The 18016-nt window shown below is 42.0% G+C and overlaps 1 protein-coding gene across 6 annotated transcripts in view; it reads left to right on the plus strand.

Moving 5' to 3' along the window:
• ANKS6 (ankyrin repeat and sterile alpha motif domain containing 6) overlaps positions 1–18016 on the plus strand; it is an 87365-nt gene that overhangs the window by 54287 nt on the left and 15062 nt on the right. For all 6 annotated transcript variants that reach the window (XR_007772355.1, XM_050938153.1, XM_050938152.1 and 3 more), the window contains 3 exons: positions 2133–2200; positions 8973–9089; positions 13815–13911. Coding sequence is in view for 5 of the 6 variants with exons in the window: in XM_050938153.1 (XP_050794110.1) it covers positions 2133–2200; positions 8973–9089; positions 13815–13911 (282 nt within the window). In the remaining variant the exon portion in view is untranslated. The remainder of the gene's footprint in view (positions 1–2132; positions 2201–8972; positions 9090–13814; positions 13912–18016) is intronic.

An 18016-nucleotide genomic window follows, 5' to 3' on the forward strand; every position in this document is an offset into this window, starting at 1 on the left:
CAGACTGCAGGGAATAAGGAAGACAATCTCCAAATCTGGTAGTTTATTCTATAATGAGATTCACCAAGCCAGTAACAAAACAGCTTCTGTAACATCGCATTGATTAACAGGAAGCCAAATACAATCCCCTTTAAGCATTCCAGCCCTTGGTCCCCATCTAGACAGCCAAATATATATAGTGAGTGGCTACTGAAAACTAGGTTCACCATATGTGAGGTTCACCAATCCCAAAGGACTCGACATTTATTCCCAGGTCAATATGAGTCCCAGATCTTACCCAATAATCACACAGATGCCAGTCCTTTAGTAATTTAAAAGACTAAAGGTTTAATAATAAAGGGAAAAAGAAAGAAAAGAGTTGCAAAAAGTTAATAGATCAATTTACATACAAATATGTGTAAAATCCTTATGTCAGTTTCATAGCAGAGATGATGAGGCTGCTGATTTATACAAGTCTTTCTGGAATCAATCTAAAAAGTTATAGTCCAGTAGACAGTCCAGGGGTAGAGTCTCTTCAAGTCTTTCTGTTCATTTCCATGTTATTCCAAAACATGATTGGAAAATCTCTGTCTTATGACTCAGACTTTCCCTGTTCAAAGTTTAAGCAGACTATAAATGTCAGGATCAGGAGTGGGGCTTTCCTCTATAGTTCCCTAACAGGCTGACAAGCCTCTTGTCACAGCAGGGCACTCTCCACCTCCCCCATGGAAGAATAAGCAGTGCAGATTGTTGCTTTGCAGTTAATCTTCTATTTCCTATGCATATACAGGTGAACTGGTTGTATTCATTCACATAAGGCAATTAGCCGGCAGTTCATTATAGCATAGACAATTAAGTTGAAGAGAATATAGATAATATGGTTAGTTTTATGCAGTATCTTACATGTTTGATTTTAAGATTAACTGACCCATTGGCATGCATATTATAAAGCAGTTAAGACATGAAAGGGAATTAGCATCTATAAACTAATCTGGTTACATTGTTAACCTTCTAACAAGATACAGGTAAACACAGACAAATACACTAAGCATCTGCCCTTGATTTCTGTTGCTACAAATAATTAGGTTAGTGATTACTGGTCTAGAGCATCTCTTTGAAATTCATATACAAGTACATTGTCTTGATAACATTTCAGAGCCTCTTGTTACGTTGTTATGGGTCATACCCCAGTTGACCAGTCTGTCAGTGTCACAAGGGCGCATTGCAGAATTCCAAAGGATGAAGGAATAAGAACCATTTAAACTACACTCAGATATGGCTGGAGAAGTGTAAAAATGAAATATAAAGATTACAGTTTTTTCTCTTGCCCTACAAAATATACGCACAGGTCAATACAATTTTTTTTATCACATTCTCCCTTACAGTTAAAAGTTAACACCACAGATCATACTCCAGTCTAAGATCATGCCCCAGTTTCTCTGTGTGTAGAAACCAGCTTTGTGAACTGTTATTAATTCATGATGATTAGATTTCTTATATAGACTACCTTAAGAAGAAAAGAGACCATTCTAAAGGATAGTTTTCAATATGTTGAACTTAGAAATAAATATAGCATTAAATATCATGGGGCAGGATGTGGTGGGAGGAAGAAGGAGGATGGATGTGGGGTATTGTAATCATAAAGGCCTCTTTTGTACCCCTTTCGCCCCACCACCTCCAGCCAGTATGAGCTTTCTGTATTTTGTGGTTTGAATGACCCATCCCTCCCTGTTTTGTGACCAGCCTGGGAGGGAGATGAGGGATCGGAAAAATAGCTAAAGTGACTGAACTTCCATACAGGTTATTGGAAACTTAGTTTGAAGAGACAGAGAAATTGTAGTCATCCAGGCTTTGGGGCTTACTTCCAACTTCCATCATAACATAATTGTGTGTAAAATGTAGTTAAAGGTAAGACTAGATGTCTAACAAGTACAGTTTAGTATAGTAGGTCATGGGAGTGAGATGCATTTTCACCTACTGAATATGGATAGAATAAAGACAGTCTTGTTTTGCAATTTTGTATGAGTGGGTTCCTGGAATGTTTGCTTTAATTATCTGTATATCTTCATCAGTTAAAGTTCAATATATTTTCCCCACAGGTTACCAAAATTGAATTTTTAAATATTGTTTCTTTTTCTTTTCTTTTATTAAAGATGAGCTGACTAGTATCCTTAAAAAATTGTCACTTGAGAAATATCAGCCCATTTTTGAAGAACAAGAGGTAAGGTGGTTTTTTGTTTTTGTTTTTTGAGTTTTAAGTGTTTAACTATTTTATTTCAGCAATTTTGCATGAATAATCTACTTATCTGTTTGAAACCTGTATTTTATTATCCAAGTAAAATCATGGCTCTGTGTTCCCTAAAGCTGTGCAGTTTGCAGCACAATTTACTCTTTGCTGCAGAACTGTTATCTAAAATCTCCATCTCAAAATCTCACAGAGTGTTCAGGGCCACGCATAAAGGTTATTCACCTCAGCCATAAAATGTTGGGCTTGAATAATATCCATCTACATAATAGGGAAGATAATTGCCTCCACTGTAAGAATCACTGGGTGAAATTCCATGTTGTGTGTTATATAACACATCAGACTAGATGATGGTCCCTTCTGGTCTTAAAATGTGTGATCTGAATTTTAGGTGCCGCAATTTCTGGATACCAAACTGAGACACCTTACATGGGCCTAAATTGCAGAAAATGCTGAGCACCCAGCTTCTGAAAATTAGGTCCCAAAAACCATTCTGTCCATGACAGTTTGAAAAGCTTATGTTTATTTAATCCAGACCTGAAGAAGAGCTCTGTGTAAGCTTAAAAGCTTGCCTCTTTCTCCAACAGACGTTGTCCAATAAAAGATATTATCTCACCCACCTTGTCTCTCTAATATCCTAGAACCAACACAGCTACAACGCCACTGCAAACAAAGGTTTATTGTAGCAGACATGAGTGTTGAGCTGTGCACATGCTAAAAAAAAGTTATTTTGATAAGTGCAAAACCAGACTGTATTATGGGCAGAAAGGCCCCATGACACTTCTCTCCACAGCCGCAGTTCTATACACACTTAAACACATGCATTTAAGTTTGCACACATGAGCAGACCCACTGAATGGGACTATTGATGTGCATAAAGGCAATCATATATTTTCAGGGTCAGTGCCCAAAAATGTAAGTGAATTTTTTTGAGCATTACACTTAGCTGTGAGAGTCTAAAGTTAAAGAAGGAAGAGAAATAGCATGGGGCATTTTGAGTTTTGTGGAACATATTCTTCTATCATTTAAATTTGTTTTTTTTCTCCTAGGGAAATTATTTTGTTTGTTTTATCCAATTATTTACTGAAAAAGAAAGCTATGCTCTGCCAATCTGAGAATAAAGTGATAAATAGGAAAAACAGCACCAGTGTTTCAAAAAATCATAGAAAGAATATTAATTATAAAATATGCATATGCTATGTATGTGGCGGTCATATCAGTGTGAAAAATGGAAAACACTCATTTTATCACATGCTTATGAATGCATCACTTAACTGTATTCCATTTCCCTGGAGCTTTTTCTGACATTCCGTACTCCTCAGCTGTTTTAAAGAGCTGCTTTTTTTTTTTTTAAGCCTCCTCCAAGAGAAATATTTCCTTTGTCCCCATGCCTCAAAATGTATAATTGTCCCCAAAATTACCTACTGCAAAAACTAGGATTGGCAAGATTTAGTCTTGGGCCAGTAGCAGCTTTTCTAGATACATAAAAATATCATAGCTTTGAAATCCAACATTTCATCAACAAGCAGGACTAGAAATGAGATTTGTGTACCACTGAGTAGGAGTACTTTTCAGCTTGCCAGTGAGACACGTAGCACTTGCTTTTAGCCCTGAGAGGCCCTGATATAATGGATTTTAAAGCCCTGGTGGTTTTATGTTTCGTTTTTCTATTTTTGTTCATTTTAGGAAGTATTTAGCATTTATTACCTTTAATGTTTCCCTCCTTGTGAGTCTTGCACAGTTTGATACATGATTACCAAGACAACTGTCTTTATGGGTAGAAGGCCACAAGACATAGTTCCAATTAAAATTCTATAAAATATTCCTAAAATATGTTTTTCTGCAATACGTACCGTATATACTCGTTCATAAGCCAATTTTTTTTTAGTAAAAAGAGGAGGCACCAGAGATGGGGTTTGGCTTATGAATGGGTATAGAGAACGAGAGGTGGGACACAGCCCCTCCCTCCAATAGCGGGAGCAAGGAGAGGCAGCACAGCCAGCAGAGACAGAAGGGAAGAGGCGGGGCCAGAGTCTCTCTGCTTCTGGCCACGCAGCTCTCTCCACAGCCTCTGAAGCAGCTGCAGCTCCAGGACTGGCAAACTGCAGCCGTGTCACTCGGCCCCGCCCCCTAGAGCGGGCTGTGGCCATGCCACCCAGGCGCCGGAAGCCCACTGGAATATGCCACGCTCGGCCGCACCGCCCGGTCTGGCCCTCCGGAGCAGGCTGCGGCCACACTGCCCAGCCTGCCGGAGCAGCTCCAGCCAGGCTAGAGACATCCTCCCTTGACCCCTCCCCAGAGAAGGTGGGAAGGGACGGGATGAGGAGAGTGTGGGGGTTCCAGGCTAGAGGTGGGGTCATGTGGGGGGTGGTCACAGGGGTTACTCCCCTGACTCCCAGCTTCTCCCCCCAAAAAAATTTCCCCACCAGTTGCTGTCCCAGCCTGTCAGGGTAAGCAGCTGGCGCGCCGGGACAATTTATTTACTTAGGTTTACCTCTGTGCCTGCGGACTCTCGAGGTAAACAAACCATCTCAGCCCGCCAGTGGCTTATCCTGGTGGCCCGGGAGCCAAAGTTTGCTAACCCCTGAATTATAGGGTCGGCTTATGAATGGGTTATAAAAATTTTCCGTTTTCACTTATCCATCTTGCGGGTGGGGTCGGCTTATAAACGAACCGGTTTATGATCGAGTATATATGGTATATAGTATATAAATGTTAGTAGCATCTTATTGTTCCATTACAATGAGATAGATCAGAGAGTGATTGAGAGAGATAAGATGATGATGTCACCAGATATGACCCCTTACAGGACACAGTGTGGTATCTGATGTGATGTTATGTCCTAAACCATTCACCTAATCTGGGGTCTAACCTAATACCTTCTGCCACCTGACACTGAATTGGAAGGCCTGCCATACCAAGGGAGCAAAACCACCAGGCTTCGGTTTATGGCCCAGAATTGATAAATCAATGACTAATTAATGGTGCCACCCCAAGAAATTATGAGGAAGAGATAGGTAAAAGCAAGAGGACAACTAAAATATAAGAAGAGAGGTGTTTTAAGATACTTGCAAAAGACCTGTTAAGAAAAAATGGACATTTGTAAATGTTAAATTAAAAACGCCACTGTTTTTCCCCACATGAATAATTGGAGAGTTGTAAGAACTACATATTTATAATGATACAGTATAATAACCTGTGATATACGGTGTATATATATTATAATTGCTTTTATTTAAGAAGAAAATTAGATTTTTTTAAATTTAAAAATAAACAGAATTTATCTTAATAGAGAACTCATGAACTAGAGTAACTGTAATTGTGGGAAATAGATGCCCAGTGAAGGTTTAATAAGTAGAAGGACTTTCAGTCATATCTTTAGAAAATTGTCGGCAGTTATAACTAGAGTTTATATAGTGCTCTGTGGCTTCAAAGTTTGGTGCAAGCTTTAACAATGCCTGTAACATCCCCGTGAGACGGGTAGGTTATGTGTTCTGCACACCCAGCTGTAAAAACTGAGGTTGAGTGCAACCTACTCAAGGACACCCACTGTAACAGGACAGAGCCAGGATTAAGAACAGGGAGATCCTGGATACCAGACCTGTATTCAGGCCCCCTAGATCATCTGGTTCATTAACACAGACCCACCTACAGATTAATGTTGTTATGGGGCAATAGTGGATGAGGGCAATGAGGAAAAGAAAACTGTTAAACAGAGTTAACTGGGAGAAATTTTGTCTTGACACATCCTTTAGCAGCTTTACTTTTTTGTTCTAGCAACTTAACTTAAAGTGTAAGGGGTGCTAGCAGCCCAGAGAAATCTTGGTGATCAATAGCATGTATAGAAAAGCATGTGTGCTCCCAGCCTCAATACAGCAGACTGCAGAGGACAATACTATGAAAACCTGAAATGTGTAGTACCAAGGTCCTTCTAGCTGAGTCCCATTAACATAGCAGACCCTGAACGATGATGGGCTTCTGTTATTGAAATGTTTTGTAAATGCAAACGTCATGCTGACCCTTTGAAGAACATCAGTATTATACCAACATGTACAACACCACAGGACCCTATTTCAGATATGCCAGCACCCATGTACCTGTGCCCCTAAATACTTGAGCTGCAGTGCTTCATAGAGTCATAGATTTTTAAGGCCAGAAGGGATCATTATGACAACCAAATCTAGCCTTCTATTTAACACAGTCTATAGATTTCAGTCAGTGATTCCCACATCTAGTTCAACAGCTTGTAAGTAAACTAAACAATATATTTTAGAAAGACATCCAATCTTGATTTGAAGACATTTAAAGTAATGGAGAATTTGCCACACTCCTTGGAAAGCTGTTCCAGTTGTTAATTGCACTCACTGTTAAAGATTGACATCTTATTTTCATCTACAGTGGTCCACAAGTCCTTTCCATAGACACTACAGAATATGGTCCCCATTATGTAAATATGGTGTACATTCTTTGTTCCTAGATTTATGGCCTGATATTTGCTTGTATTAAAACATTATGTGGTCATGTCAAACTTAACCAAGCAATCCGATTCACTCTGTATTAATGACATGTTCTTGATTTTATTTACCATCTCACCAAACTTTCTTTTTGTATTTTCTTCCATCATTAATAAAATGAATAAAGGAATAAAAATGAATAAAAATCAATAATATCAGTCCACCGTCTGATTAGTGTGGGACCCACTGGAAACACCCCTACTTGTTGGTGATTTTCCCATTAACAATTAGGTTTTGAGATTTTTCTCTTAGCTGTTAATCCATTTGATGGGTGCCATACTGATTTTTGTATGGTGCTAGTTTATTAATCAGAATGTGATTCTTGATTCTAATTCAACTGCCTTATGGAAATACAAGTATACGGTAACTCCTCACTTAAAGTCGTCCTGGTTAATGTTGTTTTGTTGTTACGTTGCTGATCAATTAGGGAATTTAAAGTTGTGCAATGCTCCCTTCTAAAGTCGTTTGGCAGCCGCCTGCTTGCAGGAAGAGTAGCCTGTTGCAGCTAGCTGGTGGGGGCTTGGAAGCAGGGTGGACTGGCAGCCCCTCATCAGCTCCCCGCTCCCCTAAGTTCCCTGTGCAGCAGCTGCCAGCAGGCTGGCAATTGCAGCTATCCCTCCCCCCACTGTCCTGTGCTGCTCCTGCTCTCTGCCTTAGAGCTGCTCCCTGAGCCTCCAGCTTGCTCTGGCGGGGAGCTTAATGTCAGAGTGTCACCATCTCCCCTGCTCCTACACCCCACTTACCCCATCTTCTCCATATAGAGCAGGGTGGGGACACAGACCAGAGGGAGACAGAGAGCCTGGGGCAGCAGCTGCTCTCTCAACTTCCTGATCCACTTAAAAAGGCAATGCTTTTAAGAGTGAGTTAGCTTACTTCAAGGGGCAGTGTGCATTTCTCGCTCTCTCCCACACACAAGGTGTGTGTTTGTCTCTGCTATGCTATCTCCCCTCCCTTCCATTCCTCCTGCCTTGTAGAATGTGGGGCTACATCAACAACAATGTGTTAACCTTTGAGGGTTCAGCCGAGTGCTAGTTCATCATTTAGCACAGGGGTTCTCAAACTGAGGGTTGGTACCCCACAGAGGGTCATGAAGTTATTACATGGTGTGGGGGGTTGCAAGCTGTCAGTCTCCACCACAAACCCTGTTTTGCCACCAGCATTTATAATGGTGTTAAATATATAAAAAAGTATTTTTAATTTATATGGGCGGGCGGGGTGGGGCTCGCACTCAGAGGCTTGTTATGTGAAAGAGGTTACCAGTACAAAAGTTTGAGAACCACTGATTTAGCAGCAAGGTATTCCCTGGGAAACTATATATATAGTTTTTTGTCTGGTGAAAAAAATTTCCCTGGAACCTAACATCCCTTTTACATTAATTCTTATGGGGAAATTGGATTCACTTAACATCGTTTCGCTTAAAGTCACATTTTTCAGGAACATAACTACAACGTTAAGTGGAGAGTTACTGCACTATATCAATATAGGTGCTCGTGCTCAAAGAACAAACCCAGCATGATGTCAACTAGACAAATTCAAGCTGAGCTAGACAAATTTAAGCTGGAAATAATGTGTACATTTTTAATGGCGAGAGTAATTTATTATTGGAATAATTTACCAAGGGTTGTGGTGGATTTTACATCAGTGACCATTTTTAAATGAAGATTGAGTGTTTTTATAAAAGATGTTCTCTGGGAATTATGTTTGTGAAGTTCCATGACTTATGTTCTACAGGAGGTCAGATTAGATGATCACAATGGTCCTTCTGGCCTTAAAATCTGTGAACCTGTGTATCACTTGGCAGCCTAGATTGTCTGTTGAATCAAGAGAGCTCATTTTGTTCAAAATATCACCAGCTTCAATCATCACTGGGATTTGCAGTCTGTTACCAGCCAGCTTTTAAGTTCTCAGCCATTCTAAAGTTATGAATTACACATGTGTGACAGCAAGGCATATATCCATGCCAAAAGGTGTAGAGCATGTGATATCAGAAGTAGCTCACCCAATCACTGCATTTACTCTACAGCTAATTTGAATGCAACAGTTCCATTGGTTGTATGGGGAGACTGCACAGATGATGGATTTCTTGGCTCAGTTGCCATACCTGTTTGACAGCATGGGGTTTCTGCTTCTAGTATATACATATAAGTAAATAATATAAGTTCATAAAGTTAAATATATATGAGAGAAAACCAATCTACACAGTAAATGTATGCCTGTGTATCTTTTTTCCAAAGGTGGATATGGAAGCCTTCCTCACACTTACTGATGGTGATTTGAAAGAGCTGGGAATTAAAACTGATGGATCTAGGCAGCAAATTCTGGCAGCTATTTCTGAACTGAATGCAGGAAAGGTAGGTATGGTTTGAAATAAGAAAACTGATAAACTACTTTTTCAGATTTGCTTGTATTTCAGATCCAAACAATGGATGTTGAAAAAAAAAACTAGTTTTATAAACAAGATATTTAATGTAAATTATTAGTGATAAACAATATTATATTTCTTTGATATTTCCAGGCCTCCTCCGTTAATTCCTTCGTTGTTCAGTAACTGGACAGTTTTTCACTTTTTTTACTCATTCATTCATAATAATAAAAAGAAGCTAGTGGTGACTTAAATATTGGTCATATTACAGCTATTTGTCCTTCAACCATCATGGTGTCAAAACAATTCTATAATGTATCCTTCTCTAGAATAAAATTGTGCTTATCAGCCTTTTGATCTCCTTTCAACTGGGCTCACGTAGCATTTTTCTTGGGCGGCACAGTGTTGTTGTCTTCTTGTTTGGTATTTACAATTGGAAATAAGAAGAAAGGCAGAAAAAAGGAGAATTCCCTGCAATGGATTTCTTTAGTCACAGACTGTGAGCTGGTGCATCTCTGCAGCTAAATCTTATGGTTCTTCTCAAGTCTTTCAATTCCAAGTTCCATTCTGTCTTTGATCTTTTATACCAGTCCAGGCATACAGGATACTAAGGGTATGGCTACACGTGAAACTTCAAAGCGCTGCCGCGGGAGCGCTGCCGCGGCAGCGCTTTGAAGTGTGAGTGTGGTCCCAGCACTGCACGTACTCCACATCCTCATGGGGTTTAGCTTGCAGCGCTGCGGCACTGTTTACACTGGCACTTTACAGCGCTGTATCTTGCAGCGCTCAGGGGGGTGTTTTTTTCACACCCCTGAGCGAGAAGGATGCAGCTCTGTAAAGCGCAGTGTAGCCAAGGCCTAAGACTTTTGATCATGTCAAACCCGCATTGAACTCTGCCAGCTAACAACTGGGACAGTTTCCTTAATCACTGACAACACCTCTTCTGCCCCTGCGCCTGAGGGCATGTTGCCTTCTGCTGGAAAGGAGCTAGTCTCAGCCCCTCCCATACTTGGAAGCACCCTGCTTCCCTGTATTACAAGGTCACAGGAATCCTCACCCACCTCAGTGGTTTCTTGGATCCCCTGCTCCTTCTCTGGGACACATTTCTCTCTGCTCCCTAGAGCTGGGTTTGTCTCTGGTTCAGCTGTGACCTGCTGGCAGCTAGCAACCTGACAGTTCTCTCCCTGGCAGACATTACACCCCTATCCCTTCCTGATGCGGTATTGCCTCCAGCTGCAGTGCAGGAGTTGGTCTCAACCACCCTCCCATCTGGGAGCATGTGGCTTCCCCCAGCTGCAGAAGAATCAAGGGGACTCTCTCCCATTCTCTCAGCAGTTCCTGTTCCTGAGACCTTACCCTTTCCCTCAGGGGTCCCAGCATAACACTCCGTCTTGCTGCAGGCAAATACTTTAACCGGAGCTACACGGAAAAAATTATTACTAAGGAGCAGGTCTACTAGGAGGTGTTCCATTATCTCCACAGTCAAAACAGTTTCCAAACCTTCCCACACCACATGGATTTTAGCTAGTGATACGAGGAATCTGCTTTCGCCCACTCCCACAATTTTTTCCATTTGGCCAGGCAACATACTAGCCTTTGGGGCCACACTCTGCTTAATCAGAGAGCTCTGGGCCCCTGTATCCCTCTGCCCCAAGTATTCCTTGCCATTAATTTGGACAGCCTTAACGTGCTCCATATCTGGCTCTGCAGAGGCTAACCTCACAGAAGCAATATGCTAGGTTTCAATTGCTTAGGGGGGTTTTGTGTTGAGGACAGCAGAACTAACATGAGCTATTGTTTGCCTGCTTCCTCCTAAACCAGGGCATTTATTCCTCAGGTGATCAGTGGACTTACACTGATAGCACTTTTGGGCTCTTCTGCTTTTACAGGCATTTGGGGATGAGAGTTACCAGTAGAGGAATGTTTTTGGGTAAGATAATGTTTAGGCTTCCAACCTCCTTCTCTTCCCAGGGCAAAATGGGATCTTCCCTTCCCACCAGGTTTAAACCCCTCTTTCTGTGGCCTGCCCTCAATAGACACCTGATTCTGTTCGAAGGCATCAGCTAAAAAAGCCATCTTATTCACAGACTTTACATCTTTGTCCCATAGACACTGCTTTACATCAGCCTTCCATATGCTTGGAAAGTGCTCTTGAGCAAGAAGATCCAACATTCTCTCAAAACTTGCCACATCTTTGCCCCTCACCCATTTTCCCAACAAATCTTTCATTTTGTTTATATATTCCTCATTACTCATACCAATATCCCTCTTAAGTTTCCTAAATTTAACTCTGCATGCTTCCGGGGTAATCTGAAAACTTCGCAAAATAGTATCTTTAAATTTACAGTAGTCTAAAGTATCTTCAATAGACATTTCTTTGAATACATTTCAAGCTTTACCAGTTAATTTTGCAATCAGGTTCGGAACTCTCTTATTATCGGGATTTCATGTATTACACACAGCCTTTTGAAGGTAGTCAGATACTCAGCAATATCATCCTCTTCACTGTATGCAGGACATAAGTGTTCCCATTTGTGGATTTTTGGAGTGATGGAAGTCAGTGTGGTCGAGGGGGTTCTGGTTCTGCTTCTCTAGCAGATCCAGTTGGTGTTTTTGCTCTCTTTCTCTCTCTCTCTCTTTTTCTTCCATGGCTCTTCTGTGTGCAGTCTCCTTTCTGGCTGCCTCCCTGGCTGCCTCTTTTTCCCTTATCTCCAGTTCTTTCAGTTGCAATAATCTCTGGTGCTCCCCAGGAGTGGTGCCAGGGTTTCTGGCGCCCTAGGCAGAATTCAGGGGGCGGCATTTTGTGCGCTCCCCACAGGGCGTGCGGGAGCTTCCGGTTCCGCTCCCGTTGCGCCGCCGAAGAAGGACCCTCCGCCGAAATGCCGCAGGCGACAGCGGCAGTCATCAAGCTGCTCAATTGTCTGCCGCTGTTTTCCGCAGCACATCGGCAGAAGGTCCTTCTTCGGCGGAGCGACAGGAGCAGAACCGGAAGCTCCCGTCTGCCCCATGGGGAGCGCACAAAATGCCGCCCCCCGAATCCTGGCGTCCTAGGCGACTGCCTAGGGTCGCCTAATGGAAGCGCCGGTCCTGGTGCTCTCTCTCCTTTTCTGCAATCCGCAGTCTAAAAAGTTCCAACTTCATAATCGCTTTACTACTTTCACTAATTTTCCTGCTTTTTTGTTCCTACTTCCCTTTCCCGAAATAAGCAAACAGAAAATAACAAAACTTGACCTCCTCCTGACCCTTCTTAGCCACTGCACTTAAGACTCACTTAAAATCACAAATATCAGTGTTTAAAGTGTGAACTTCACTTGGAGTAACAAGCTGCACATATACCCTGCTCTCTGCACCACTGTGACATTCCCCACTGGTGTTATTCGGACTGGTGATCTGCTGGGCCCCTCCAATCTTTGACTCTGAGGAGCCAGCCTTACCGTGCTCTGCTGTGAGAACCCCCACTCCTGGGCTGTTCACGCACAGCCTCTGGCATGTCAGCTGCTCCCACGTACTTTCAACCGAATGACTCTAGCTAGCATCTCCGGTCCCAGACACAACTCCAGCTTGCAGTGTCCAGGAGGCATAACTGGACACTGCAAGACAAAGGTTCCTAGGGTTGTGTCTGGGACCAGAGATACTGTCTAGTGTCATTCAGTTGCAGATAACACCAGAGGGGAACATCCACGGCACTGTAAATGATTTTCTATGTGCAGGTCTTTACATCAGCTCTTACTGGGTTTCATAGTTAAGGCTGAATTGTGTTTTGCTCTTAAAGTACGGATATAACCTCATATTAAGAATATAGCATGTTCTCCCTAAAGTTACAACACTTACTTTTTGAGCACAGAATGGATTTTTTGAGAATTGACAAGTAAATCTATTAAGTGTCAGAAAGATCTCTCCAGTTCATATATTTCTAGAACCTCTCGTAAGAGCAAATTCTGGAGACAAATCTGTTTGTCTATTTTAGCATTTTTTGAAAAGCACTTATAGACCTCACAGGTTTGTCTGAATGTACTTCACTACACATAACAGACATACGTTGTATCTGTTGGAAACAGAGAGTTTAGAGGAATAAAAGCCAAGTTTTCTTAAAATCCAAGGTTTTGGATAGATTTGCCATTGTTGATTAAAGTTGAGACAGCATAAAATAGGGAGAAACTTGATGAAAAATGGTGGAAACTATTTAAAAAATCTTAAAATTATGAAAAAATTAAATCTTACAAATTGCCCTACTATCCTGATGGAAAGGAGGAGGATTGGTTACGGCTGGTAGAGCGTGGAAATGAAGGACCTTGACAGGAAATGTACTGTTTATACTTAGTGCCATGGAATGTAGGGCTAGACGAACATGTTTGCATCTCTATCTACCAGCTATTCCCAATAGGTTCCATGGCGATGAAGCATTGTCTACAGTATGGCTCTGTGAAGGTAAAGTAGGGAAACAGAATTGATTTTTTTTTGTTTTAAATCCAAGTAAATCTGAATTCTATAATTTCCAAAATTAAGAAAATAAAATAAAAAAAATTAAATATATATATTACTCTGTGTTTGCAGGGCATAATTTTTTATTATGTTCAATTCATTACAATTTCAATGTGATAATTGCTTTCCAGGATAGACACAAATTTTCATATTTGTGTTTAACCCTAATAAATGCGTTATTGAATGAGAAATTTAAGAATGCCTTTTTTGTTTAAATCTATTTCTTTTACAGGGACGAGAGAGGCAGATTTTACAGGAAACCATACACAATTTTCACTCTTCCTTTGAGAGTAGTGTTAGTAATACTAGACCTCCTGGCAATTCTCAATGTAAGTATTATTCATATGTTGTCAGATCAACTTCAAGCAATTTTTTTAAACTAGGTAAAGTACAGTATATGCAAACATGCTATGTGGTGGTTTAAAGATTCTTGCATTTCTCTCTCTTTCAGACTGTAGTGAAGATTTCAAAGTAAAAAGGCAGAGAATTATAAGATTTTTATATAGGGATAGTATTTATGGGTTTCAAACAGATTAGTGTGTATTTGGTTAATTCAAAAAGTTTTGAAATTAACAGTGTATTGCATTTTAGACGGAAAGCCACTAGGGGGCGAGTTTTTCATATGAGGTAGGTCTCAATCTCATAATGAGATAGCTAGGATTGCTCCTTGTCCATCCCTGGAAGCAGACCAATTTCTCACCTCTTACGGTCATCAAATAGGCTACTTAGTGGAGTAGTGAGTACTGTACATGTTGCGCTGCATTTTTGCAGTACATGAACATCAATGCCGAGCCCTGCCTGTTACATTCTGGATAGAAAGAAGAGGGGATCATTTGAACGTTGCCAGTGAGTGTCTCAAGACCCACCTGGAGAAACTCTCTTTCTGTAAATTCACAATAACAGAAACTTTTGAAAGACTGACAATACTTCACCTCCAGCCAAAGCTAACTGGCCTTACGCAGTTTCTCCTGATGGGGGTCTTTATGATGGTATAACAACTCTCTGATCCTTCTATGGCTGCCGAGTCTGCAAAGACCCGGGATCCCATGGCAGATTTGGGGTGTCGGTCTGTCCCAAGCAGTAGAATCAGTTATTTCATCGAATGTAGGAAATAACCAATTCCATTATTTTTCCATGCCCCAAAACCCCTTGTACTGGCCATGAGTAACTTCTGTCGCTTGAATGACTATTGGACCCTCTGTATAGGACAATAACCTCTAGTTCCTCTACCTGAGGGCAGTTCAGGCTCCCAGTTTAGCAACCTGACTCAACTGGCTCTCTGTCATAGATGTTATCGTTTTCTGGGGGATTGTTTTTAGTTGGTGTAGCTGCAAGGTTACTGTTTTAGTTATGACAGTGGTAACAATTTCCCCACAAATCCTGGAAAAACAGCCTCCCAAATACACCAATGAAATCAAAACAATGAGAAAGACGTTACTATTACCTAACTATGTGTATGCTGCCCCTTGTTACCATCATCTCCAGACATGAGACTGGTGAACACAATACATGCAGTGGAAAAGTGTGCATTTCTCCTGCTAACAAGATCCCAGTCAGATGCAGAGATGCATTTCTGGCTGCTCTGCCTGTACAGGTTTGGGAGACAGGCGCAAAGCCTGCTCCATGCAGTGTTTCTGAGCCTGAATTCGTACTTTAAGAGGGAAATGAATGTTGTTCATTGACCTACAGAAATTACCATGCTATATACCATGTGTTCCCCTTCAGCTGATTGAAATACACCTTGCATCTACTCACAAAACTGCTTCAGTCATTTATTGGTCATACTAAGTAATGTTTGAAGTAGATTTTGATTTTGCTGATCTAAATAATGACTGAGTCTCAATCATTCCTGCCTTGATAAATTAAATGATAATGTGGATGGTACCTCATTATGTATCTCAACACAGGTACAAGTAGTCCACCCACTGCCATTTTGTTGTGCACTAGTGTAACGAAGCAGCCTCTGGTGGGACACAACTGAGAGTATCAATTCATGATGAAGTGCTTAGAGCAGGGCAGTTAGAGCCCACGGCTGGGGTCCTTTTCAGACCAAACCAGCCAACCAGAGAGGACTTCATTTTTACGCCCCTGGCTAACCAGAAGTCATACAAGCAATTCCCTTAAACATTCCAGTTTCCCAGTATCACCACCAGCACTGCTCGTTATGGGGATGAATGGTTATAAAAACCAATACCCCTGTAAAAGAAAAAAGGTTCTCCCAAACCCAAAGGACCAAGTCCCAGACGCAGATCAATATACAAGTCAGAACTTACCCACAAATCACGCTGTTCCCAGTCCTTTAGAATCTAAAATCTAAAGGTTTATTCATAAAAAGAAATATAGATGAGAGCTAAAATTGGTTAAATGGAATCAATTACATACAGCAGGGGTCGACAACCTTTCAGAAGTAGTGTGCCGAGTCTTCATTTATTCACTCTAATTTAAGGTTTCGCGTGCCAGTAATACATTTTAATGTTTTTAGAAGGTCTCTTTCTATAAGTCTATAATATATAACTAAACTATTATTGTATGTAAAGTAAATAAGGTTTTTAAAATGTTTAAGAAGCTTCATTTAAAATTAAATTAAAATGCACATCTCCCCAGACCGGTGGCCAGGACCCAGGCAGTGTGAGTGCCACTGAAAATCAGCTCGTGTACTGCCTTTGGCGGGTGTGCCATAGGTTGCCTACCGCTGACACAGTAATGGCAAATTTCAGAGTAGCAGCCATCTTAGTCTGTATCCGCAAAAAGAACAGGAATACTTGTGGCACCTTAGAGACTAAGGGCTTGTCTACATCACAAAGTTGCAGCGCTGGTGAGGGGGTTACAGCGCTGCAACTTAGGAGGTGTACACATCTGCAGGGCATCACCAGCGCTGCAACTCCCTGTTTGCAGCGCTGGCCCTACTCCCGTTTTGTCTCGGGTGTAGAGGATCCAGCGCTGGTGATCCAGCGCTGGTAATCAAGTGTAGACACTTACCAGCGCTTTTCTTGACCTCCGTGGAATAAGCAGGTATCCCAGCATACCTGAGGAAGCCTCTGGTAATCAAGCTGGTCTCCTTCCCCGGTTTGCTCTCGCGTTCCCCGAACCCCCGAGCAAGCAGGTCTCCTTCCCTGCGGTTTGCAGGGGGGTTCGGGGAACGCGAGAGCAAACCGCGGCGAAGCTGGTCTCCTTCCCCGGTTTGCTCTCGCGTTCCCCGAACCCCCGAGCAAGCAGATCTCCTTCCCTGCGGTTTGCAGGGTGGTTCGGGGAACGCGAGAGCAAACCGCGGCGAAGCTGGTCTCCTTCCCCGGTTTGCTCTCGCGTTCCCCGAACCCCCGAGCAAGCAGGTCTTCCCTGCGGTTTGCAGGGGGGTTCGGGGAACACGAGAGCAAACCGCGGCGAAGCTGGTCTCCTTCCCCGGTTTGCTCTCGCGTTCCCCGAACCCCCGTGCAAGCAGGTCTCCTTCCCTGCGGTTTGTAGGGGGGTTCGGGGAACGCGAGAGCAAACGGCGGTGAAGCTGGTCTCCTTCCCCGGTTTGCTCTCGCGTTCCCCGAACCCCCCTTGAAGCCGCCCAACAGCGCTGCAGTGTGGCCACATCTAACACCACTTGCAGCGCTGGTTGCTGTAAGTGTGGCCACTCTGCAGCGCTGGCCCTATACAGCTGTACTAATACAGCTGTAACAACCAGCGCTGCAAAATTGTAGATGTAGACATACCCTAACAAATTTATTTGAGCATAAGCTTTCATGGGCTGCAGCCCACTTCTTCGGATGCATGAAATGGAACATATATTGAGGATATATATATACACATACAGAGAGCATGAAAAGGTGGGAGTTGTCTTACCAACTCTGAGAGGCCAATTAAGTAAGGAAAAAAAACTTTTGAAGTGATAATCAAGATAGCCTAGTACAGACAGTTTGATAAGAAGTGTGAGAATACTTACAAGGGGAGATAGATGCAATGTTTGTAATGGCTCAGACATTCCCAGTCCCTATTCAAATTTAAGTTGATTGTATCTAGTTTGCATATCAATTCCAGCTCAGCAGTTTCTCGTTGGAGTCTGTTTTTGAAGCTTTCTGTTGCAAAATTGCCATTACAAACATTGACTTACTGTGGAAAATCATATCAGCAAGATGGAGTTTGGAGTCACATGGGCAAATCACATGTCCATGCATGACTCTGTTCTTTACAGGAAGAGCTGCCATTGCTCACATGCTACCCTGAACATTCCCAAGAAGACTTTTTATGTGGATTGGAGTCTCCCAACGTCCATTGTCAGTTAAGTTGTTTTTTGTTTGGGCACTTAATCTGCAAATTCCTTTCTCAAGAAGCTGACCAAATGCTTCACTATTGCTACTTAGGATCAAACGCACTGAGATACAAATACATAGCCAATATTCATAACTTCAACTACAAAAATGATACACACATACAGACAGCATAATGATA

This window comes from Gopherus flavomarginatus, chromosome 2 (genome assembly GCF_025201925.1).
Source record: "Gopherus flavomarginatus isolate rGopFla2 chromosome 2, rGopFla2.mat.asm, whole genome shotgun sequence".
NCBI classification, from domain to species: domain Eukaryota; kingdom Metazoa; phylum Chordata; order Testudines; family Testudinidae; genus Gopherus; species Gopherus flavomarginatus.